General features: G+C 39.6%; 1 protein-coding gene across 6 annotated transcripts in view; it reads right to left on the reverse strand.

Moving 5' to 3' along the window:
- Nucleotides 1-10,350: 10,350 nt before the first annotated feature.
- Nucleotides 10,351-25,954, reverse strand: part of OTULINL (OTU deubiquitinase with linear linkage specificity like) — a 35,882-nt gene continuing 20,278 nt past the window's right edge. For 3 of the 6 annotated variants that reach the window (XM_058833594.1, XM_058833589.1, XM_058833591.1), the window contains exons 2-8: nt 19,507-19,666; nt 19,349-19,380; nt 19,157-19,248; nt 16,872-17,021; nt 15,945-16,073; nt 13,594-13,866; nt 10,351-12,483 (exon numbers count right to left, since the gene is read on the reverse strand). In XM_058833594.1, coding sequence (XP_058689577.1) covers nt 12,310-12,483; nt 13,594-13,866; nt 15,945-16,073; nt 16,872-17,021; nt 19,157-19,248; nt 19,349-19,380; nt 19,507-19,613 — 957 coding nt within the window. In that variant the 5' untranslated portion in view covers nt 19,614-19,666 and the 3' untranslated portion in view covers nt 10,351-12,309. Of the gene's footprint in view, nt 12,484-13,593; nt 13,867-15,944; nt 16,074-16,871; nt 17,022-19,156; nt 19,249-19,348; nt 19,381-19,506; nt 19,667-20,569; nt 20,814-23,497; nt 23,547-25,954 lie in introns of those variants that run through there. The other 3 variants (XM_058833588.1, XM_058833590.1, XM_058833593.1) reach the window with 2 other exon arrangements.

Consider the following 25,954-nt stretch of genomic DNA (forward strand, 5'->3'; position numbering starts at 1 on the left):
ATTTTTTTAGCCTTATTTAATGCATCTTAGCAAAGAACATGACAACTGCTGGCAAGCACTAAGCTAATTACATTGCACTACTTGAAAATTGCTCCACATTTTTCAGGATTATGACTAGAAACCGTTGGGTGATCTGTTCTTGTGACTAGAGGGGAATACTGTTCAGAAGAAAAATAGATGGGGAAAACCCACCAGTAAGAGTCAAATGGGCAATAAAATATCTATTATATACTTGTGTCGTTATGTATTACCCATGAGTGTTTTCTTTCCTTTAGCATCCCTGAATTTGTTAGAGGTTTTGGAGATATATTCCTAAGAACATACATCTCCTCCCTGGTACCTAAAGACAGGTATATAGAGATGCTGCTTTCCACTTCCATAGTTTCCATTTTTATATATCCCTAGAGTGAGCTCTAAACTGGCATGCTACTGTCCATCAAGCAGAAAGGTGTTTCCAGCACCCTATGTTCCTTTTTTAAATGACTGAGAAAAATATGTTGTTTTGTGGCTTTGTTGCAGTGAATGGGTTTTTTTCAGTTCCTGAAACAGAAAATGGAGAATGTGTGAGTCATATCAGTATAAACTATACATCCCTGCTAAAAATTACAGCTCTTTGCAAGTTAAAAACCTGTCATTATTTTTTCACATGCACCAATGTAAACAATTAAAGTTACAGGCTTTCACATCAAGAAAAAACTGAGGCACTTATAAAAACCTGCTTCACTACTTCTTTTTAACAAGCTTAGTTTGCACATTTGGAAACACATTCTTAAAATGGGAAAATTGCCTATGAATTTGATAGAAAATATTTATTAAAAGAAGTTACAGTATGATGTAGGCATTTTTTTCATTATTAAACTAACTATACTTCATGTTCTCTAATTGGAAAATAATTACAGAAAGACTTTTTTAGAGTGCTCTCAGTAAACCAACACTCTCAGCAATTATTATGTCAGAGTGAGCCAGCAGTATGTCCTAGACCAAGGGCCCTTAGTGGTTTGATCAATTAACTAAACCTAAACCTAAATACATTTTGTGTGTTTTATACCCTTTTCTCCCTTTCCGGTTTATGCATTAAAAAAAAAAAAAAATTAAGAAAAAAAAAAAAGACAGGATATATGCAGACGGCAAACAGCGATACTACATGCAAAATTCTAGCAGGTTTTATGAGACAGAAACTTAAACATACAAATGCAGGTTGGCTCCTCTTCACCACCCATAGTATCAAGCATGTATTTTCTTCATTGATTTACTGAATATTCATTTTTCCTTTAAGTTTAAAGAGAAAGTTTAGAATTAGAGTTACTGTTTCATTTTTTACATTAAATCTGAGAAAGTTGATTGCCTTTTTATGGTCATGAATCTACCTACCGCCTGACAGTAACAAAGAAGATGAAAGATGAACTGTAAGAAGCAAACCCACCATATGGCCTGACTGGAGAAGAGATCCAGGTGAAGTCAAGTGGTGAGTTGTCACATTCTGCCCAGGGTCTCCGACATGTCTGCATCCATCACATTTGCCAGGTCATGTGATAAAAACTCATCTGCACAGTCACCAAGGAGCATGGAGAGTCCATTCTCATTAGTTATACTGGTGGAAAGGCTGGCTGAAAATCTAATGAGAGGTGTCTTTTGCAGTCAGATGTACTTCGTGAGTGTGCCATTAAGACATTGAGAGAAGAGACATTATGTTGGGTTCCTGAACTAATGAAACATCGCAAAGAACATCTCAGAGTACACCAACATCATGATAAAATTGTATTTTAGTATCAAAAATCAAGAAGCTAAGGGCTTTTCATTACAGTGCTCAAGTTCCTTTGTCCATGTCACTGTTTTCTAAAAGAGAATAGAATTGGTATTTTGCTCTAATAAGTCAACAGATCAACCTCAAGATCTTTTTCATTTCATTAATCAAATATACTCATTCCACTCATTTGGAACAAATCCAACTCAGCTGATGTTCATAAGTCTACCTAATGAACCTTCAGAGTTGCTTGGATGTGGCTGCCCTTGCACATACTTGCCTTGAGCAAGGAATGTGTTTATGCCTGCTATGCAGCTACTCTCCACCTGACCAGCTCTCAGACTCCCTCTTGTTGATGGTAGCTCCTGTCAGCTGCCTTTGGTCCTTGTTCCCTACAAGAAGCAGATCTCTATTTCCAGCTGGACCTTGCACCAGCCTTCCTCTTCAGGCAAGATCAGGCTGCTGAAGTTCTCATCCATTACCCCTCTTCCAGCTGTGGCACTTGAATTGCCGCTGCCTTCTCAGAGTTCAGCTGGCAACATACACTGGCTTCCACTGAGGAGACCTTCATACTCAGCCTCAGCACAAACTCTTTACCCTTTTAGAACTCTTTACTGTTCTTAAACCTTCTCAATACATACAGAAAATTTTCAGTTAAAAAAGCATCAATAGGAAGACTGAACTGAATAATCAATAAGATATATATAACTGAATATATCAATAAGATATATTGAACTAGACTAGAGCAGAGGGAACCCAAAAGCAGAGAACCTTTGGAAGGCTGTAGCACTAGGATTTAGTCTCTGGGCAGCAGCTTACATCCTTAATTTTTATTTTTTTTAAAAATAAAGTACATGTAGCTTACATTACTGAGTATGAAAAGGAGCATAACAGTAATTGAAAGGCTATGTCCTTATCCAGTTCTGATCCACTTAGTGGCTGGATTTGAAGCATAATGGCCTGCTTGATTTTGGAGCTTTTGTGATGGGAAAAGTTCTTAAATCTTCTCTCTCTCTGAAGGGTGAGTCTTCTGGCAACTCAACACAGCAGAAGACAAGACATAGTATTTATATTTTCCTTTTCTGGAGCTCATCATCTTGTACTGAGGAAGGGGGTAAATTAATTACTGTTGCCTTTAGGGGAAATTTACCTCCAATTCTGTCATCAAACAGACAAAGGATCAAGCATAAAGGCAAAGATAGCCCAGGAAACACTTTCAGGTTCTTTAGATGAAGTATATTGTTGTGCTCCATGGGATCCATGTAGTGTCTGAACAAAGATTTTATTTATAGACGCAATTTGCTGTGGCCAGTGAAACTCACTTGTTCCTAATTTGACATTTTCTGCAGGTCTTATCATTCTCTGCATAAAACCAAAACGTTCCACAATTCTATCTCAAACATGAATGCCTCTCCTGGTTTGTTTGTTTGTTTGGGTTTTTTTTTTGCAGTTACAGCTTTCTGGGCTTATCATTCTCATCTATAAGATAATGAGCATATATATTTCCCTAGCAATAGGTACTGTACCCTGTCCCATCTCTGACTTTAGGTTTAGAAATTGCTGTGAACTTTTATGGGTAGAAGAGGCAGCTACCATGCCTAGATAACAAGGAAACATTCCCTATGAGACAAGTTTAATTTAAAAGCTGTTGGGTTATTGAGATGAGCTGCATCAAACAAAAAAAAAAAACCATATCAAAATAATAAAAAATAATAAAAGTATTATGGTTCCACAGATACTTTTCTAGGAGGTCTTCACTTTGGGTGTACATCATGTGAATAAATGTGCAGACACTTTCTAAAGACAAAATCCTCATTGCTACACACAGCTACCTTCTGAAACAAATGTCCAAAGCCTGTTCAGCTAGAATAACTTTATGAAAGGAAGAAGCTTCAGGATATTTCTGCCATTTGTTTATTGTCATCATCTGCAAACATTTGGAGCTGCCAGACTCAGATGCTCTTATCCGATCAACTTTTCTTAGGTCATAACCAGCTGCTTCTTGCTGAACACCAGCTCACAGCAAGGAGTTCAGTCTGGTCACAGGGCTAGCCTCACCTTATGTCTACAGTGTCCAGTGCTGACAAATTGCTCTGGAACAAGGCTTGCAGGGTCTTGTAGAAAGACTTTGAAAACTTTTTGATCTCTGCGCTTCCTGAGAAGCTTTTCCAATTGAAAGATTTTTATTAGTTTCTTAAATCTTCCAGGTAAGGAATCTACTTGTAACTTGATAACAATAACAATGATTCACCAGACTGAGCCTGAACAGTGCAGAGGTCCAGGAGCAGTATTTGAAATTAAGGGAATGCAAAGACATAAAAAATGCTGGTAATTCTGTAACATTGTAGCAAATCCTTTCCATCCCTCATCATGGTACACTTTCTATGCCCAGAATGAGTGGTACAGTAATAGTGGGCTTCTGTTTCTCTTCACCTTTGGGAAAATAGTCATCTGTGGTGATTATTCTGGCAATAAGTAACTCACCTGTTGCGGTTTTTTGCAGTATTCTTCTGATGTTTATTTTGCATTCTTTTGCTGTGGTTTTGCGGGTATTTTTGTGTGTGTGTGTGTTTGATTTTGATTTTTTTCCCCCTTAGGATTCTTCATTTTTCTCTCTGAATTATCAGGTATTTATTTTTTAACTACCACTGTCAGATAATTTTTTGATCTAAGGCTTATCTTTATTGGAATCAATCAATCATGAAAACCCAGATCCAAACCTAATCTGTGATCTCCTTGCTCAGATCATAGAATAAGCAAAACAACATTTATCATCCTGATTTGTGCTATCACATCAAGGACACGCAAATGTGGTTGTCATTAGCTGACCTTAATTTACCCAGTCCAAGTTTCTGTAGGTAAATACCTACATGGAAGGACCTATGGTAACACAAATCATCTGGAGATACAAAACACACCAAATACATAAGGTAGCTGCATATGTGCTGCTGTCAGGCTTAAGAACAGCCATAGTCCCTGATGGTTTGTAGCCAGACATATGCGGAGAGAAGTGGCCACAGGCTTTGGGGTATCCCAGACCTAAAATACTGTCAGGTTTTGGTGGTTACCTACCCATTTTACTGGCTGACAACACTGCCTGTCAAATCTGTCTTCTGCTTCTCAGACCAGCCTTGCACTTAGGGAAAGATTTTGCCTTGGAGTATGGAAAATGTTTATTTACATTTCAGGTAAAACCGAGGACTTTTGGGAATAAACAGATCTCATTGCAGTTGCTGGGTGTAGAGACAGAGGAATGCCAGCAAGAAGTGAAGTTCTTTTATAACTTTCTCTTTACAAAGTACTCTTGCAAGACTGATGCAAATGCTAAGCCTTGTGCTAATTTTTGTAATACAAGGAGGAATTAATAATCACATTATGGGAGAAATTAGAAGACTGAAGATGAACCTGAAAATGAGTGAGTGGTATCTGTTCAGTTTACCCTGGAAAAAGGTAAGTGTGATTTGATCATGTTCTGTTAGGAAAATCAGTACATGCTATCTGGCCTTTTAGTCAAACAGAAAAAAGTGTATCGGGATTCACTGACTGGTAGCCAGACAGCTGAAAAAAGGCATATGCTTTTAAAAGTATAGATATAGATAATACCCTAAAAGTTTCCCCCCTCAGTTTCCCCCAAGAAAGGAAAAAAACCTTAAAGGGTCAACTCTATAGTCATGACTGAAATTAGAAATGCAGGAGGAGAAGTGACTCCACTCAAAGACTGCAGGTTTTAATGCTTGGCAAGAAACTGGAATTTCTAGTTGCTGGCAGGATTTCACAGGAAACATTTGCTTTGTTACTAAATTAAATGCATCTAGGGCACTAAAATTATCTACAACTATAATTCCTTTTTTTAAGGAATTCAAAAATAAAGCTGTCATGAAACCACTCTTTTAATATCCATGCATTTTTCTATTAATAGTTCACATTTGTGACTCACAAAGGTAATGTCAACATACTGATATTAATTTATGTAATAAATTCTTCATCAGAATCAGTATTTTATGCACTTAATTGTACTGAAATTTTGTTAAGGTTTAAGGAACAAGAAGATAAATAGGCTGGTGGCTTTCCACACAAATGGTGTTCTCTTTTTATTTAAATCATGTACCTTACTTCCTTCCCCCCTTCTTGCATTTCCAAAGAACTGGGCTCCTAGCAGCTGTAACTCAAAGAGCACTAATTAGATCCTAAATGTATCATACTCACTCTGTGCAGTGTACTCTGGAGCTCTAGATGAGTGACACTTGCTGGACCAAATGTTACGACTATCTTTTCCAGCTAGGGCTGCTGAGAATTACATGTATTAAGCCACTCTTACAGTCTGAAAAAATGTATTTCATCCCTTTTACAGATCTGCTTGTAAAAACATTTCTACAGCTTGAACTATCACACTTTCTTTTTCTTCCTGCCTTTGAGTAATTCAAAGAGCAGTTCTATGTAGAAAGGCAGAACCTCTGGAGCTGCCCACAACAGAACTAAAATCTTGTGTAATTTGCATGGGTTCTTGAAAAAAATCAAACCAAAATGATCTGCTCACATCTTTTGTCCAACACTCATGGATGCCTTGTGCTACTAAACTGGGTAGAGCACCAAATGGTGGCTACTGAGCAGTTTTGCTCATGTTCCCATGACTTTGGTAGAAGCTCGAAGGAGTGTCTCAGTTCCAGATATCTCTACCTGCAGGTTTCCTGAATTATGCTCATACCACATGTTGTGATATGAAGAAACTCACCTTGTTGGGTTTGCTCAGCCTGTAAGTTTGATTCCCACTTTTCTCCTTAGAAAATGTGTTGAGGTTTGAATGTCTGTTGTTGAGGACTCTCAAGCTCCCATGCTTAAAGTTAACCTGCAAAGGCTAATGAGGGGGTTAAATATTTCCCTGAATATATCTCTGGGGACCCTGAAGAGAGAGATGTGGTCCAATTTGATCACGATGGGCTTTTCACAGCCTGTGAAACAAAAGCATGTGGCTTCACTCATGTCTCATTCAGAACTTCAACAGAAGGTGGCTGAAGTGTTTCCTATCATTCCTGCAACAGCAGCAACAGATGCACTGAAAATGCCAGATGTGGGGACCCAACCAGCAAATGAGAGGTAGCCTTAAGGGAAACCATCAGTACAGGATATGCAAGAAACACCTCTGCTCTTCTGGAGGACCCTCACAGTGGTGAAGTCTGCTATTTTGAAGGGGCAGTTGAGAGCAGCTTCAGTTACAGTAGGCATGGTCTATTCATGTGTCATGCTTTAGACTACAGGGAAGAAGAGCTGCAAGTACACTTTCTGTGGATATTACCCTGGGAAATTTTCACATCTCCAGTCATAGACTGGCAGTTCAGACTCAAAAGTAGCCATGGACTTGCTAAGTCTTCCTCCATGAATTTGCCTACTTCTTTTAGCCATGTCATTTCCATACCTCCTATTGCCCTTAGGTCATTGCTTGAGCTCCCATGTATCTCCTGTGTGAGGTCCAGAATCACTCCAGGATTGATTTTAATCCCTTACCTTCTGAGCCTCTTCCTTCTGACCCTTTTGCTCTCTCTTCTAATCCATATCCTGTAGAAATACAGGTGTGTGTGAGAGCACATTAAAGCACCAAACAGGGAAGACAACAAAAACATAGATTTTACTTTTAATTTTCCCCCTTTTTCCCCCCTTCCAGTAGCATGGATAGAATCTATATGAAGCTGCACAGATGTTTATAAAATTGGTAATTAACATGTAACATACCTAAACTATAAACAGTTCTAAAACAAGTGTTTTAGAACTTATTTATACCAAGCCAGCATCAGAGCTGGTACACCCTAGAGGGAGAAGACTGCAGCTAGTGGAGGATTCCCACTTGAAACATAGAGAGGCAGTGAGAAATCACCAGATTCTGATTGCACAAACCTCCACTCTGCTCACTGCCTCACCAAGCATGACCTGTGATGATAACAAGGGAGAGGAGTCTGGAGTGAAGTTGAGCCTGGAAAAGGGGAGGGGTGTTTTCTCCCTAAGCATTCTAATGTTTGTCTTTTTTTAAGTTTCCCAATACCTAAATCTGTAATTAAATACTAATGCTAATTGCCAGTAAATTAAGTTAAATTTCCCAACTCAAGTCTGTTTTGCCCATGACAGTGCATGAGAAGAGATTTCTCTGTCTTTATCATAGCTTAAAAGTGTTCTTGGTCCCCTTCTTCCTGGTTTTGCCCCTGGTGGTGTGGGAGTGAGTGAGTGAGTGAGTGAGTGAGTGAGTGAGTGAGTGAGTGAGTGAGTGAGTGAGTACCTGTGTGGGTACTTGGCTGTTGCATGGGGTGAACCCACCACTTCAGGCAACTGTGACAACCAAAGAATTTCCAGGAGAACAGAGATTATTGAACTGCATTTTATGATGCTTGGAAGGCATCTAAAAAAATAGCTAAAAAATTTATTCATAACTAAATGCTGTATTTTATCATCTGAAACTCAAAAGATGATAATTTTCAGTATTTTTAAGATTACAGAATGGTCTGGGTTGCACAAGTTTATTCAACTTAGTTGCTTCCCCATTTCAGTAAAGCATTGAACTATGGCCAAAAGCTTCATGAAGAAAGGAAGATGTTTTGGTTATTTGTCTTGCCAAGTCATTTAACCTCAAAATTATGCAAAACTGGGGTATGTCAGAGGATGAAAATATCTGGGACCCTATTCCCCTGGGATTCTATTTCTTTCATGCTTTTCATTTTTCCCTCACAGCAGCGCTGTTCAGCACACACAGCTTCTAGCAATACTCCAGCCGTCCTCCTTACTTGCTGGCCATGGCTAACAGAGTGTCTTGGGCTGCAATGCAAGATGTAACTAAAAGTATGTATTCTATTACCATCTGTTAAAACCAGGTGTGGCAGTGTCCTTTATCTCTTCCATGACCCATCCCTCATAACTCCAGGGGGATATTTTCTGTTAATGGGCCATTGAGTCTCACTACATGACTGATAAAATTACATCATCCCATTGTGAGATGCTCCACCCAGGGGGAGGAGCCAAGCATTCCTACCTGAATATAATCTGAGACTTGGAACACCACAAGCAGTCTTTTTCCACTGCATTCCCAGACGACTGGACACATCTACACCACCACTGGACCTTGAGAGGAAAACTCCACCCTTCTACAGGATCACTGCTTCAACAGAACCACATCTGTCCCTCCAGGAGGACTGCAGCCACCATTTAATCAGACTGCTACCAACACCCTGTCCAACAGGGTGTCAGGTTGTATTCTCACTCTGTCAGGTTTTTTTGTATTACTGCATTTTATTTTCATTTTGCTATTAAGTTGTAGTTTGTTGTTTTTAGGGGTTTTTTATTTATATGTGCTACTAAAGAACTATTATTCCTATTCTCATATCTCTGCCTGAAAGCCCCTTAATTTCAAAATTATAATTCAGAGGGAGGGGGCTTACATTTTCCATTCCAAAGGAAGCTCCTGCCTTCCTTAGAAGACACCTGTCTTTAAAACCAAGACACAGAGCTGTCCCAAAGCTCTGTGGTTCATCAAGAGATGTAAATCAGTCAAGTCCCAGGGAGAGAAGTTTTCTGCATTTATCTCCTGTCCCTCCTAGGTACATCACCTCCTGCCTCTGATGCACATGGGTCTCCTTGGATATTTTCTGACAGATCTTTCAAAAAGCCTCTGCAAGGCTCCTGCTCCATCCCTGGCCAAAATCAGGGTTGGACTAACAGCACAAGGGATGCTGTGAACACAAACGAATGTCACTTAGTGAGGCTGCAGCACCCCTCCAGCCCAGCGACCATGCCAGGCTCCTCCACAAAATAATTTCAAGGGGCCACCACAGAGTTATATCCTCCCCTCTCACAAAACCAGGGGAAAAATGAAAGTTTCTCTCCTGCCTGGGAAGCCTTCAAGCACCTTGAAACCCTCACAAAAGAAGTGGGAGAGACCAAGTCTTCTGTGGTACCAAAATTCCAGCTTTACCTTTTCTTCAAAATCAGGAGCTGTCTCTGCCACTGACTGGAAAGTATCCTGCAGCACCTGTCACTTACATAGGTTTGTTTCAGATACACTTTATTGAGGATTATTTTCTTTTTTATGGATTTTTCTTATATACACACGTCCCCATGCATATATGTATACACATGTATTTATTTATATGTAAACAGATATTTATTTTTGCTTTATACATATGTAAAATATATTATCAGAGAACCTGGTTAAAACTCAGTGCAGCCCCAAACCTGTCTGTGTTTCTCATGATTCTCTCTGCATTTATTTCTAAGACTTGTGATTATCCTCACCTGAAGCTCCTCTGTTTTCACCCCCCATTTCTGTTCCTGGCATGATCTGGCTGGTACCTCTGACACCTGATAAGACAGCAGATCTGTTTCTGTATGTTCTTTCTGGATTTTTTTGACAACATTAATCTCATCTAACTTCAAATATCTAGGGCAGATAGATTTATGCTGATCACTGCCAGCTCCTACTACAGTCAGTGAAGAGAACCAGTCCCTTCCAGAGACCCACTCCTCTGGCTGTCCATGTGCCATTGCCTTCCCCTGACAAGGCAGAGAGCCCTGGCTCAGGTGACCAGGTTCAGTTGCAAACATCCGAATTGGTGAGGTAAATTCCACTGTCTGTTTTAGATTTTTATTAATTCTTGCTATTAATGTGCTCAAGATCACAAAAATGTATGTTTTCACAATTTATCGCTTTCAGCTGTAATGCTTTTGTAATCCTAAACACAAATAATATGCAAATCATTAAAAAGTCCACAACAAAAATACATACTTTTTATGGTATGTCTGTTTGTACCAAAACAAAAAAAAAAAAAAATAGACTAGTTTATTGATAATTGTAAATGTTACTGTTGATGCAAAATAGATAACAATACTCTACACTTAGGTATTATAACGTTTCCCCATGCAGAGCAGAACCAAACCTAAAACAAGAAAATTACTTCATTCAGCAAAAAAACTTTCTTTTAATAAATAAAAGTCTGCAGGTTTTGATGAGATGAAATTATTACAGCTATCAAGCCTTCTTAATTAAAATCTACAAATCATTCAACAAAACTGAACTCAAGTGTTTGTATTTATAAATATATATACACATATACACACAAATAAAAGGAGCATAAGGGAGCAAATAGCTTTCCTTTACACAAAGGAACTAAGCACTCTCCACTGACTCAAAGCATTACCATGAAGATACCTCATGCAACTGCTTTAGCTCCTGCAGGCCCTGTTCCCATTTTTGCTATTGGCTTGCATTTTATACTGCAGGTTTAAAAAAACAAACCCTCCTGTCCCCATACCCCTAGGATAAGGAAAGGAGAGGTTTTGTTTCTTAATAAATCTCACCCTCTTCGATACAACCATTAGCCTGTGACATTGTAAGCTTTTCACAAATATTTTGTGAGATCTAATACTTCAAGTTAAGGTCCCTTATTTTGAAATAATCAAAACACAACGATTCTTTTAGAAAACAGGACTGAGGAAAATGTTCCATGTAGGAAGGTAAATCTCATTTACTTGTTCCGGACAGACTTCAAAAACGGAAGTCTAGATTAAAAATAGTGATCTTAGGCAAGGAGATTAATACATAATCAGAGGATAAAACATGTATGCAACACTGCTGAATTCACATCATGCATAGAAAATGAATATTTGCTGAAAATGCATTGTTTTGGCCTGTATTCCATGCACAGTTTTCTCAAATGAATTGCAAAGGAAATCTTGGCAGGTAATGTTGAAATCAGCTATTAAAGAATTTACAAGTTGACCAAAGCCATACGCAGATACTGGGTGTAACTCTGTTGCATGTGAACACTGCCCTTTTTACCTTGGAAAAAGCTATGTACTTTCCTCATTTACACAGGTGATCTTCCATTCATCACAGTGTTCTTGTGTGTTGATTTTTTCTCCCTGTGTAACAGTTCTTCACCTTCAGGGATCACCACTGGGTGCAGCCTGTTCCCATGTCTGAAGTTAAGTACAGCCTGCAGCTGCTTGCTCTGCCCATCCCTGGAGAGGTGTTCTGGCAACAAGGGAAGCCCAGTGGATTTGAAGCAGCCATGCAGAGGCCCCAGCTTATATCCTCCCATCCCAAGTCAATGCAAGTTAAATAGCATGGAATATAAACTGTGGGACCCTGGGATTTTCTTCCTCTGTGATTCTTCCTCCCCTGCTAGAGACAGACAAGAATAGGGAAAGGCAGTCATTGCTTTAGGCACTTAAGTTTAACCCATCCATGGATGTCAGAGCAAACCCTTAAACTAGCAATGGAAAACCCAGCATAACCTTTGTCTTTTGTTGTCAGGCATTCCAATTTTTTTGTCTGACAACCCTCAAATGTCACACTTTTTTGCCCCAGACAGTAAAGCAATATATTTTATGCTTTTTATGGCTGACTGATGGTGAACCGAGCAAAAATGGGAAAGCAAAATGTTTACACAATAAACCCATAAATTGTTTTGTAACCATTAATGAGCATTCTCACGATTTTACTGCTGCCAATTAGAAACCTAATTCACTGGAATTAGTCACTATACTATACAAAGGAAAAAGAAAAAAAAGTCACTGGTCCTTCATGTTCAGAAAAGGGGGATGTGATAGTAGCGGTCATCCTCAGTCACGAGAGAAATCTCATTCCATTCCCTTCGGTATTCATCCGGATAGTTTACTTTAAATTCCTCAGTATTAAACCTATGCAGTCTGTAAACTCGTATCTTTACTTCAAGTAGGTATCCAAGAAGAAACAGTTCAACCTAAAAATTAAAGAAGTCTGTAAGACATTTATTTCTAGACATTGAAAACTAAACTGAAGATAATCCAAGTTAAGGCAAGTCATTTAGCTTCAAAACAGTAGACAAGGGATAAAAGAGGCCCTTTTGCTAGTGGAGTAAGAATACTGAAAGTTTGAGGACATTCCAAACAGCCCTTACACTTCTCTTTTGCATGTAGAGAAGAACATTCCTTTTCCACCTGACACCATACACAACCTGCTCTCAAGCCAGCTCACACAGCTTAGTGGGGAGCAAGAAGGGAATAGCTGTTACCAAGATTGATGCACCCTGAGAAAATAGGAAGCCTGCCACCTTGTGATCACTTGCTACATATGGAAAATGTAACAGTGAAAAGAAAAACTTTCTTGATGCTTCACATCTATGAAACTGGAGAACTGGCATCTATCATTGATGCTTCTTGTAATGGATTGCTTAATCAGGAAAAAAGGTTTGGGAACAGTTCATAACCTTGGGCATAGCCAGACAGAGAAGAACTTGTCCTGTCATAAGCAAACGGCTCCTAAATCTGACTGCATCATGTAACAATTGACTTGATAACTGAAACTGATTATAAAAATAATTTCAGCCGTTGGAAAGTGAAAACATTTGTGGAATGGCAGTGCAGAGTTTAGATGTCAGCACTGACCTTCTCACTAATTATAAAACAGGAAACAAAAACCTTAACATATAAAGGTGATTAGTAGAGTTGTCATTACCTACTCTTAATAGACATTAGATCTCATGAAAACCAAAGGGTGGGAAGAGAGTGATGCTGCAGGGTTTGGCATAGCAGATCAGATAGGAAAAGCAAAACAAATGGTCAAAACAGCATAATTTTAAACTATTTTACATATCAAAGTTATTATTGTTCTAAACAATAATTGTCTTTTTGATGCCTGTATCATTTGTTTTTGGTCCACTCTTACTAGTTGTTTTTTTCCCCAGAAGATAAATGGCTATCCTCAGTCCATTTTCCCCACATCTCAAAGAAAAGAAAATGGGCCAGCTGTTACGGATGATATATGATATAGTCACCTAATCACTAGAAAGATGGAAGAAGTTCTGTGATTTGTTTTTCATCTATATCCTTACCTGGTCTAGGCCAATAGAGTCACCTATGGAGTTCAGATGATTCATCATGAAACTCAGAGGGTCAGACGAAGAGTCACGAGCAAAGAGAAGGCTAAAAAGGTTGTGTACAGGTTCATCCCTGCTCTTTATCTGCTCATAGGCTTCGACAACTTCATAGAGCATGATGAATTTTATGGCTTCATATAGTTTGTATTCCTTGCTTTCATCAGAAAACAGTGTATTACACATGCTTCCTCTTTCTTCATGATCTCTTGTAGCACTTATTTCAGCCCACTGGAAAGCACACAGAAGAAGAATATTACTAAAATTATTAAAAGTTCTATTTAACACAAAAGATTGCAAAATAGGAACAGAAGACTGGTCTAACTGTAAAGCAGCTCAAAAGAGCCCAGGCACAACAGCATTTGCAGGCAGCAGCTTCCAATCTCATCAAAGCCAATGGTTCAAGGTACAACAAAGCCAAGTGCCACGTCCTGCACTTAGGTGACAACAACCCCAGGCAACGCTACAGGCTGAGGGCAGAGTGGCTGGAAAGTGGCTCAGTGGGAAAAAGTGGAAAAGTGGAGATGCTGGTGACAGCAGCTGAACATGAGCCAGCTGTGTCCAGTTGGCCAAGAAGGCCAAGAGCATCCTGGCCTGTATCAGCAATAGTGTGGCCAGCAGGACCAGGGCAGCAATTCTCTCTACTCAGCACTGGTGAGGGCACATCTCAAATCCTGTGTTCAGTTTTGTCCCTCACTATGAGAAGGATATTGAGGTGCTGGAGTGTGTCCAGAGAAGGGCAGCGGAGCTGGTGAAGGATCTGGAGCACAAGGCTGATGAGGAGCAGTAGAAGGAACTTGGGTTGTTTAGCCTGGAGGAAACAAGGCTGAAGGGAAAATCTTATCATACTCTACAACTACCTAAAAGGAGGGTGTAGTCAGTGGGGGAGTTCATCTTTTCTCCCAACCAACATGTCATAAAACAAGAGACTTTATGCAAGGGGAGATTTAGACTGGATACTAGAGAAAATTCTTCATCAAAAGTATTGTCAAGCATTGGAACAGGCAGTCCAGGGAAGCAGTTGAGTCACTGTCCCTGGAGATATTTAAAAGTGTAAATGTAGCACTTGTGAACATGGTTTAGTGCTGGTTTGACTTGATGATCTTAAAAATCTTTTCCAAACTAAATGATTCTATGATTCTGAGCTAGGAAAGGCAGCAAAGAACCATGTTACTAAAAATAGGCAGAAATCCATCTCAATGGTTGAACACGATCTTTTAAAAAAAAAAAAAAAAAGTTGGGAGTTATACCTCATGCCGAGTAATAGCATAATGCATCACAGAGTTGCTTTGAAACAATTTGTTAATTGTAAGGATTTATTCATTCTTTTGACTTGAAACTTTTTCTTCTTACTAAATGCTTTGTGCACTAACATCAGCTAAAAGAACTACAACAAGCTATAAATGAAAGCCAAATAACCCAACACTGGGAAATGCAAAGAGCAACCAGAACAAAATGATAACTGCACATAACAACTACCAGGCCTATCTCAAGAAGATGCAGCTGTCACTTTGGCACAGCAAGGGTGCAGGCGAGGGACCAAATACTCTATTTTAATTCCCTCCTTTTATTTCTAATGCTTTGTTTCTCGAGCTTATATTTGTCTGTTTGGGGTTTTGTTGTTTTTTTTAAAAATTAACAACTACTATCACTGCAGATCCACAGAAACCCCAGGGGAGCTCAAGAAAGGCGCAATGTCCTGACAGGCCAGCTCTTTATCTCTCTTTCAGAAGGCTTTGGGGCTGCTAAATACCCCCAAATTTTAAATATGTAAGTAAGAATTATAGTCCTGGGTTAGGAATGATGTCAATCTGGCAGTGCTGAGCAGAGGGAGTGGTAAGGCTGACAGGTCTTTTCAATCAAGTGCTTAAGCTTACAGAGAGAAATTATAGCAAAAATGGATAATTAAAACATTTAATGAGGATAGAAGCAAAGAAAATACAATAGTTTTAGAAAAAAATGCACTGTTTGCTCTTTTCCAGCTGAGGAGGGAATCCACAAGCATCTCATACAGCATGTTTATTTTTAATCAAAATGACGAGATACTCCAGAAGCCACTTGATGGCAAGGACTAGCTGTGGGGATGGTTGCCTCCCTAACTTTCAGGGGACTCCTGAGTACTTCACCTAGTGGATCACCAAAACCTGGATTTCTCTGCAGGAGGGGCAATGGCCTTCCCAGCATCTCAGCAGTCTGAACCTGGGAGGAAGGCTGACTGTCCCACAAATATGCAAGAGGCTGTTCCTTAACTCTGTCTGAACCCATTTCTCAAGGCTTTTACTCTTCCCAACCATTTCCGAGATACTCACATTTGTCTTTAACGCCTCCATGCATTTGCGCAACTTCCCAAAGGCATTGGGACCCGTGTATCTTTCTGGTCCAAAACTGTATTGCTGAATCCAGTTGCAACCTTGAGAATACAAAAGCTTTTCAGGGAGCTGGGAAAAAACCAAAAGACAAGCTAATCATAACCATAACAAGAAGCAGAGTATATGGTTATATAAACTTGTCTACATACAATTTACAATGTGGTTCTATCAGCTGTTTGTACAGTTCAAACAACAAAGTAAATGAACCTCACAGTTCAAATGCTATGAAGGAGGATGCACTTAACTGCCAAGTCCCAAAGTAACTTTTAAAATAGGGCCAACCAAAAGAAAAACAAAGATTAAGAAAATATGCTCTCAGCAAAACATATTACTCGCACTCTGGAAAAGCTGGGAACTTCCAAATTCAGTGAGTATATAGGATTACAGACACCCTGCAGTCTGCACACACTTTTCTACAGGCAGAAGCTATATATCCCACCTCCCTGCCATTGTCTCCTGCTGGAGCTCCTGGAGCCCATGGCAGGTATTCCTGCTGCTCCAGAAACAAGGCAGCTCCCAAGTGAGCCACTGAACTTTGCATGGATGTGGATGGGGAGGATTTAAATAACCTGTTAAGTGAATGACATCTAGCAGGATGGCAGTAACATTCATCCATCCACTTTTTTTTTTACATCATTTAGACTCATGTTCACATTGGTATATTTAGATCAGGGACAGTTTTTCAATTAAATGTAGTTCAGTGGGTTTGAAAATCTTCATTTTGAATTCTGATAATGATTCTCCACTTTGACAGCCAACATATCACTTTTCAAAGTTGAAAAATATGAAAAAATATATCACTGAACAAAGCTTTCTTCTGCTGTGCATGGATAGCTAAAATGTGTTTATTTAGAAAATGAATTTTACCTTCAATATATCTCTTTCCTTCATCCATGAAGGAAAAGGAATGCCTTGGCTGAATATCTGAAAAAGCACTGCTCTTACTACACTGTAGTTGTCCCTCCTGACTTGTCTCAGGTATTTGATATGACAGCTCTTAAACAATTCTTCATATGCCTAGAAAGAGAGCAAGAAAAATTAGCAATAAGAAATACTAAATGTTGGAAAAAAAACATGTTGTTTGAAGTTCAATTCCAAACTACTCATAAGAGGGAGCTGGGGGAACAAGACAGTATATTTTTAAAATTTATATACACAGAAATGTTAAACACTATGTTTTTGTAAACACATTAGACTGGCGCTGCCCCTTAAGAGTGATTCTGCATTCCTTCTGAACCCAGCAACTGGTTCGAGTCTCTGCACTTTTGCTACTATAAACATTCACATGGTCAACCAAATTAGAGCAGATCAGCACAGATTTCTGTGCTGTAATAGCATTAACCCCAAGTATTTTACAGTTTTCACTGACATGTGGGATGCAGCAGCAAAAGGGCAGGAACAAGTATCTGGAGAAAATTCCTTTTGGCAAAAACATTTCCTTACATTGACCTGAATCCATTGTGCAACACTGACCTGAGGCAGAGCAGATTTGGCAACTCTATGCTGAAGCAGACAGCCCTTGGTCCAGCTACCCTCTCTGCATTACCACTGGCTGCTATCTGACCCTTGTTGAGACAATTCTGAGCAATAAACTGGCAGTGAATTAGGGAGAGAACTCTACAGTCCCACAGGCTGCTCCATCCAGTTTACTTTCTGAAAGGGGCAGCAGGATGGTCTCAATTCCTCATAATCTGTTTCTCTTAGTTTCTCCCTCACCCAATCCCACTACCACTTCTCAGCTGCACTCTGTCCCCTCATTCTTACTGTATCAGCTGAGATAGTAACCCTATTAAACTCCTTCTGCTGAGGGAGTTCCCTGTTGCTTCAGCAAGCTTGAGGGCCTCAGAGAAGTCTCTTTCTTGTAGATGATCTGCTTCATCAGCTCACCATCCAGGTGGACCACATCCAAAAGAGGATGAGAGTCGGGACAGAAGAGGGAGAAGGACTGCCTAGCTAGGACAAGGCAAGTAAGAGGGAGAGACAAGACAAACATGGGATTATTCCTTCTGGGGGCAGCAAGCATGTTATGCTGGATCTCACAAGACCTCATCGTAAAATTTGCTCCTTACCACAGCAACTTCTACCTGATGTAACCAGACATCTACTGACTGCTCCATATACAAGAGTCTCCTTTTCAAGTCTGGTCATCCAGAAGGCTCATAGATTTTCTGAAAGGATTTTTGCCCAGTATGGGCTTGCAACTTTTATTAGAAGTTTTGCTATCTTTTGTTATTTAGTCCTCCAAATAGTTTTTGGCCTTGTGTGCTTTTCTGTGAACTCTTGGCACTGCTGTGTTCCTGCATTTAATGTGGTAAAACTGGATCTTTTCTCTGTTCATCACTTGAATGCAACTGCAGCTTTTTGAAAACTATCTTCTTTTTAATACAACCCCTTTATGCTACTGTTTATCCTTACCAGCTTCTTTTTACCCTTTAAGTACCCTTTTTACCCTTCTTGGTATGTACTTTGTCTGTGATTCCAACACCATGACCTAAAGCCAATACATGTCAAATACCCTGGTGCAGTTGAACTGCCTGTTTTGCCAGCAGCACCCTGGGGAAGACACCAGCACAGAAGCACGTAGGCTGGGGTGCAGAGCTGGAGCTGAGGGACTGTGCCCAAAGGCATGGGATGACCCCCATCCAGCACCCTAGCTCCCTGCCTGCTGGGCACCACCCAAGTTGGCACAGGTTAGACGCCAGCTCCTACACTGCCAGTCACAGCTGATGATGCTGGAGAGGGGAAGGCTGCCGAACATGGACCTTCAGAGCTTGGAGGAGAAATGGATGTGGGTTTTCCTTCCTTCCTGGAATAAGAGTTTTTACCTTAAATCAAAGGCTGGCCAAATGACAGTGCCTAAGACCACATTATCTGGGCTTTAGCACTGGTCATGATTTTTCCTGTTAAGGCCACTGTGTGGCTCACTGGTGCTAGAAGATGGAATTCAGAATATATACAAGACTAAAACCTGATCTACATTTTGACCTGCACTGCTGCACTCTTTATTTAGACCCATGCTCATGCTGTCCCTTTTGCTTCTCATTTGACTAGCCAGTGTGGCAGGCTTTGATAGCTGCTGCAGCTGTTTGCACTGAGAGTGCTATTTCTTTCCCAGGTGCTGGTTCATGCAGAGATTAAAATTTAACTCTTACCTCCCTCATCTGTTTGGCCTGCTTTGTTTCTCCTTTCCATTCTCTTGCACTATAGCCAAGTAGATCAACTTCTGGCAGCACACTGAGATTCCCTAAATTGAGATTGACAGATTAGTCACATTCTGCTGTTCTGCATCTAAAGGGAAGCTGTGAGGGTGATTAATGAACGTGGAGTGACAACAAAAAGCTTACTTATGAGTTGCCTCTGAAGGTAGTTGCTCCACCTGAAATATAAATGATAGAACAGGTGTCATCAAGGAAGTGTTGAAGGTCAGTACTGGAATACTGAATACTTATTACTGAAATAAGCAACAGTGTGGAAGACTAAAGTCTGTGCAATAAAAACCTACCTTTTCAGCAGCTGTGCTAAAAAGCTGTATAGCCTTCTACAATACCAAAAAAGAGCAGTGAGGAAGGACATGCTTAGCATTAGCTGTACTTTCACTTTTTGCCACATGAGACACAGGGATTCCTTGCTGGCTGTTTTCCAAGACCACACCTCATGCCTTCCTAAAATACAGATCAAAAGAGAGAGAAAAATCTTATTATTTTGAAGTACTTGTTTCTGTTTACTATCTTGCAAAAAGAAAGATCATCCAAACATGATACCACTTCAAAGGAAACACAAAACATGACATCCAAAAAGATTAATATATTTTACTAAATACACATAATTTATATACTTAATTTTTCAAGCTTTTAGGGGCTTGGGTGCACATAGTTCACATTTCCACACTTTCCTACACACAGTGAAGGCTACATTCATAGTTACAATGCAGTCACAGGAAGACTGGTGTCAAACCCACTGCTCACTAACAAAAAAACCTCAAATTTTTAATTTTTTTTTATTATTACTTCAGGATGTGCTGATCTAGAGGTCCGTACTGTCATTATTTTGTCTCTAAGTCATGTCTTTAAAGACCAGAGGTTTGTAAGACTTACTTGTAGTCAACAGATGGGCCATATAAGGCAATATTAGCTGACTAAGCATCATATGACTACCAGGGGAATTAAAGGAATGTTCTTGCCTCAATTTGGGTAAGTTTAGGGACAATTTAAAACTCCAGAGAAAGATTCTCCCCAGGGATTTGGTAAGAAAGCTCAGGAGATCATGACAGAGGGGGTGCATGCTCACTGTTCTTCAGACATAAACCAGGACAAGATTCTGTCACTCCCCTGGCATTACAGACAAGGTTAGGGAAGGTTATGGTTGTCTATTTTTGATAAGAAGACCTACAAGTGAGAGAGGCCCTAGAGACTGAACAGTTAACAAAGGCAGTAGCTGCTCCCTAAGTGAGAAATTTGTCCTCTGGAAAAAAATTGAGTATAGGAAATTCCCAGAGCTCATGATGAACAGATGCTCAGTTATTAACTTATCTATTGATTTAGTACAAAACCTTAAAAGAACTCAACTTTTTATATAGGTATCCACAGGAAAGGCTGAAAAGATCCTTCTCCAAGGAGTCTACAAAGAGAATTACTTGTTCCACGTAGTTTATGTCAGCTGAACTTCTGCCCCTCCTGGCTTTAACAGGAAATTTAAAAGGGGCTTAAGTTTTCCAAGTAAGTTAAGCCCATGCACTCTGGACAACAATCCAGTCAAAGAGTTACATATCAATTCCAACCTTAGCAACAAGATAAACAGTGATGCACTCATTTTTATGAGCACTGTTGCATATACACAGAGCACTGCTGATACTTGGCCTTTCCCAATATTCTGTTGTTTGAAGAAGTTTTATTACAAGATGTTGTATGCAAGTCATCTGGTGGTGAGACCCAGACCTTGTCTCTCCTGTGAACTAAAGGTAGGTTAAGAGCTGTAAATGAAAAGGTGTCAATAAATTTAAAGTCAGTTGGGGGGCTAGTTCTGAAGCTCCAGAAAATGTTTATTACTGATGCCAAGTAACAGACAACAAAACATCAGCTGTAAGGTTTGGAAGTGGAAAACTTCACAGAAAAAACAGACACTCCCACTTACAGCTCACACACACATATAAACACACACCCACTTCCTCCTGAGGGACACTGGTAGGTACATTCTCAATATGCACATAAACTCCTACCTAGAGAAATGGCAATCCCAGATCAAGCAATTGCATTTTTTTCCTCTTTCTGCTTTAGGATAGAGGCATCAGCATTGAAAAAAACCTCAGTGGACTGTGAACAACTGAACCTTCTGTCCACTAGAATGGAACCTGATGGCTCACAGATGTTCAGCCCAGGGATCAGAGGGTATTCTGGATTTACATTGTTGTATGCAAACCGATGATGGTTGAAATGAACTACAATTTAAATACACAGTATCAAAGGTAAGTTGCAGCAGACTTTCATTTCTTTACTAAAAAGGGCTGTGCAGTCCACTCCCACATTTGATTTTGAACAAACTGGGTCTATAAAAAATCAAAAGCTGGTCCATCTGTTAAAATTACATACTTTGCATTATGGAGTACCAAGAAATACATATGAATGCAAAATTTCTTCCCTTACCCCTTTTACAGGCAGAAAGATGCTCTGCATCAGTTTTTAAACTGAATCAAGCAATCTTTTGAAGAAGCTTTTGGTGGTAATAATCCTGAAAAAACCTCAGGCTACTGGAATTCAACAAGCTCTCTTTCAGTACATATGGTTACCAGGTGCTTGAGCAACTGCTCCTCAAGGAGTGCTGGGAAGCACAGGCTTACTGATTTCCATTAGAAACACAAATCAGCGGCAGAGAACATGAGACAATCAAATTTTACTCACCCATTTTTATTTAATATGGGGGATTTATAAAAGGGTATTTTCCCTAGTAGAATGCCTAATGGGTGATGGAAAAACCTGTAAACAGTGTAAAAAGTGTAAACCTGTAAACACTGTAAAAAGTGATTTTGAGTATTTTGCTACCCTTGTATGTATATATTTTTGCTACTTGTACACTTGTAGTCTAAGCATACCTTAGACCTCGTGAACTTTCCCTCATGTCTTGGGAAAGCTGCTGTTTGAACAGCGCTTTGTGATTCAGTTAATACTTCCAGTGCCTATGACACCCTTAGAAATTAATTACATTTTCTATTCAAGTAAATGACATTTAGAAGTAGCAGTTGGATTACAAAGTGCTGCTGGTAAAAATGCATCATGAGCATAAATTAAAGAAGGCAGCATCTTAAAATAGATCTTGCTACCCCCCTCCCTGCACCTTCCAAAAGTCTTCAGAAACCAATGAGCAATTAAATTAATAACTAAATTAATAATTAAATTAGTCGGGGGAGTAAAATAAACCCCCAGATTTTTAAACCATATCCATTCCCTGGGATAGGGGCAGAATTCATCCTGTTCCTCAGGAGGCAGTGTGACAGGAGCAGTTAGTGCTGTGACCAGCTGCTGGGCTCCCATCTTCTTGGAGACTGACTGTGAGCATCAGCATGACAGGGAGGCCTGACTCTTCTGCCATGCAGAAATTTGGAAGAACAGAGGCTGAACAGTGCTGGAGTAGGAGCTGATAGTAGTGTTTATCTTACAGAGCAAGTAGTACACCATGTTTTCTTTTCATGCTACATCAAGCTTCCGGCTAGTGCCAAGCCTTGAGCTTTTCCTGCAAAGTCAGCAGGAGAGACACACAGAAAAAAAAAAAAAAACAACAAAAAAGGCCAGGAAAAAAGATAAGTAAGAGACGCCTGCAACATCTGTTTCAGGTTCAACTCAGGAAGAATCCCAAAAGGACTTGCTTCACATTTGACTCGCTCACAACTTTTTTGGAGGCTTCTATGTTAAATGCACACATACAATGAAATGCAAAATGTCAGAAATTAGCTTGGGAACTAGCAGACAGAACTGTATGCATCACTGAATATTCCAGCATGTCTGATGGCACAATCACTCTTTACTGTTTTTCTCCATCAGAAAGATAACAGAGCATCTTCCCAAATTAAACCTGACAAATTGATTTTTTTTCGGGACATTCCTCTTCACCGTCCTTTTGGAACTGAAAGCAGGACATAGCACTTGTCAGCAAAAAGTGGCCAGGTTTCATACTCCTATCACACAAAATTATGTTCCTAGTTCCCAAAAAGAACTATAGCCTCATTCAAAAAGGGAGGCAGAATGTGGGACTCCCCTGCTCCAGCCCCACCTGTACCAATCACCTCCCTCCTCTGTTGGATACAGAGCAAGGAAGGGAGACCCCTCAACTGAGACATGCAAAGCTTGGCATGGAGGTCCAAGTCTGCCTGTGTTCAAGGTGTGCATGCAGAGTTCTCTTCATGTTATTGCACACTGCTATTTTCCACATTATTCACCATCAGCACCAAGGTATGTTACAGAAGAGGCTAAGGTTCTCTTTTTAGGGAAAATAAACAAGCTTACCTTTATAGAGCAGGCACAAGCATGATGCACATGTGTACACAGACCTCAACTGAATGAGCCAAGAGGGAGACACAGAAAAATTATTATACACAAAAGATTACATCCCATTAGAGTTTAGAAGAGAGAAATATGCCTTTTTTAAGTGGTGCTGAGAAATCACAAATTCTTTGATTTTCCAGTTTATCATTAGCACTGCACAAAAAAAACCCCAAAAACAACTGAAAACAGGTCAAACACATACCAAGATATGTGAGAAACACTACTTAATTCAGTAACTATTTAATTACAACCCCCTTCCTTTACAGAGTAAAGCAATGGCAACTTGTTAAGCAACATACACCTGTTCTAACGAAAAGGAGAGATGGGGCTCTCTCCTTGGTATATTAAGAAAAAGAAAATAATTTACAGACAAAGATGTAATCATCAGTGACTTATCAAAAGTTCAAAGAAGTCTGCTGATCAAGTATCTTCTACTGAAAGAAAATCAAAAAACAAATGAAAATCCCAGCCCCAAACCATAAGTAGAATCACACAACTACCTAGAAAACAGAATAGTTTTGGTAACGCTGAGGCCCATCAGTTGCAAGAAAGATTTTATTTACAAAACTCGTCTGCATAGGGCTGTCCCAAGTGCCCTCTTAGCTCCCTCAGTCTTTTTGTCAGAAAAATATAGAGAATATAGAACTGACATCATCATCATCATATATGGCTGATCATCAACAGGAACTGCTGGTGTTAATGTATCTATCCAGATGTGACACATACTTATTCCTACTGTGGAGTAACAATCATAATGTGTTCTTACCTATTGAGTGATTATCTAAAATATACTCTACTAGAATTACCTTTACAATACCATTTTCAGCTATATAATCAAGATATTAATGCATGCCTTAGCCTGCACATACCATTTTCTCTCTACAAATGCCTACAAGAACAAAAGCAAAGTTCAGTTCTTAATTTCCTGTACAATCCAGCTTCCTTTTTAAGGCACAGGGTGCTTCATCCAAGACCTTCAGATGAATAATGCTTAGCCCCACTTCCATTTAAGTAAGAAAAAACATGACAGAAGCCTTCTGAGAATTTACAGTCCAGAATACTGGATGAGAAACACATGAAAAGCATTTCATGCCATTAAAAACACATGAATCTCTCTAAAACTTTTACTCCTATTAAAAAAAAAATAAAATAAAATAACCTACTTTTAAAGAAGGAGCCTCTGAAATCTCTGCTACTGTTTCTTTCTTAATGTGGAAAAAAAAATCTGTTCCCATTCTGAATTGCTATTTAATTCCTGTACACTTTAAACAGAACTTACGTAAATGCATTAAATCTATTATTTGAAAGAAGCCCACTCTAAGAATTCTTATTCTGCCTGGTGCAGAGTTGCATGTTGAGTCATCCCTAATGTCAGTCATGGTTGTTTCATAGTTCTCAAAGTGCTTTTCTTTTTCTTCTTTTTTTTTTTTTTTTTTCCCATGCTGAATCCAAACTGACAGAATAAAGGAAATACTTTCCTCCTGAACATCTCAAATGTAGCTGACAAGTATAAATACCTTGGGTTTTTTATGTTGATATGTCTAGATAACTGAAACCTGGTTAGGGGAAAAAAAGAAGTCTTACTTAGCAATAACAATAATTTTCCCCCTCCTAATTTTTAAATCCTGTTTGCTAGACAGCACAAGACTTGCATCAACCACCCCATTCTCCAAGGATGCCCAGTCAGGTACTCAGGAGGCTGGGGGTACCACAGGCAGCATCCCTCCTGGTCTCTCTAGGCAGAGGTCTAGTGGCAGCAACCCCACTCCTGGGATTCCCCGGTGCAGGAAGTGCCCCTGGCTCTGCCTGGATGCTTTGTAAGCACACAACACAGGACAGTCCAAGGAATTTTAAGCTACCTGTTGATAAAAAGTTATCCCAACTGATATCCAGAAAAACAGTAGGATCAAGTAACCCATGACAAACAAAAAAATCAACTCTTCTGAGCTTGTTTACTGTCCAAGGAGAAAGCCCGTCTCACCAAACTACACCCATGTTGCTCATCGTTCCCATCTCTGTACAGGGTCTGACTGCTGCACCTCATACAGATTTTGTGTCTGTCTTCAGAGCATGGCCCTCTCCTGAGTGATTTTGTGTGCAGATGGTGCAGAGCTGTGTATTTTTTCATGTGGATTAGTAATTACATATACTTAATGATTAATAATCACAAATTATTCATATCTCCTGGTAGTGCACCAGATGACAAAGCCTGTGCTTCCTCAGCAGGTATGTGCAGAGGTTATTCCAGCAGTGTTATCTGTTTGCTAGTTTTACTTGCATCTTGCCCTCTTTTCAAGACAGATTAGAAGCACAAAGCAAGGCCAAAGAAAGTAAAATATCAAAGCCATCACTCTGAATACAAATGGCAGAAATTGGTCTTGCATCTCTTCCTCTCTGCCTCTCAGTGTCCAGTCTGAC

The sequence above is a fragment of the Poecile atricapillus genome, chromosome 2, assembly GCF_030490865.1.
Source record: "Poecile atricapillus isolate bPoeAtr1 chromosome 2, bPoeAtr1.hap1, whole genome shotgun sequence".
Taxonomy (NCBI): Eukaryota; Metazoa; Chordata; class Aves; order Passeriformes; family Paridae; genus Poecile; species Poecile atricapillus.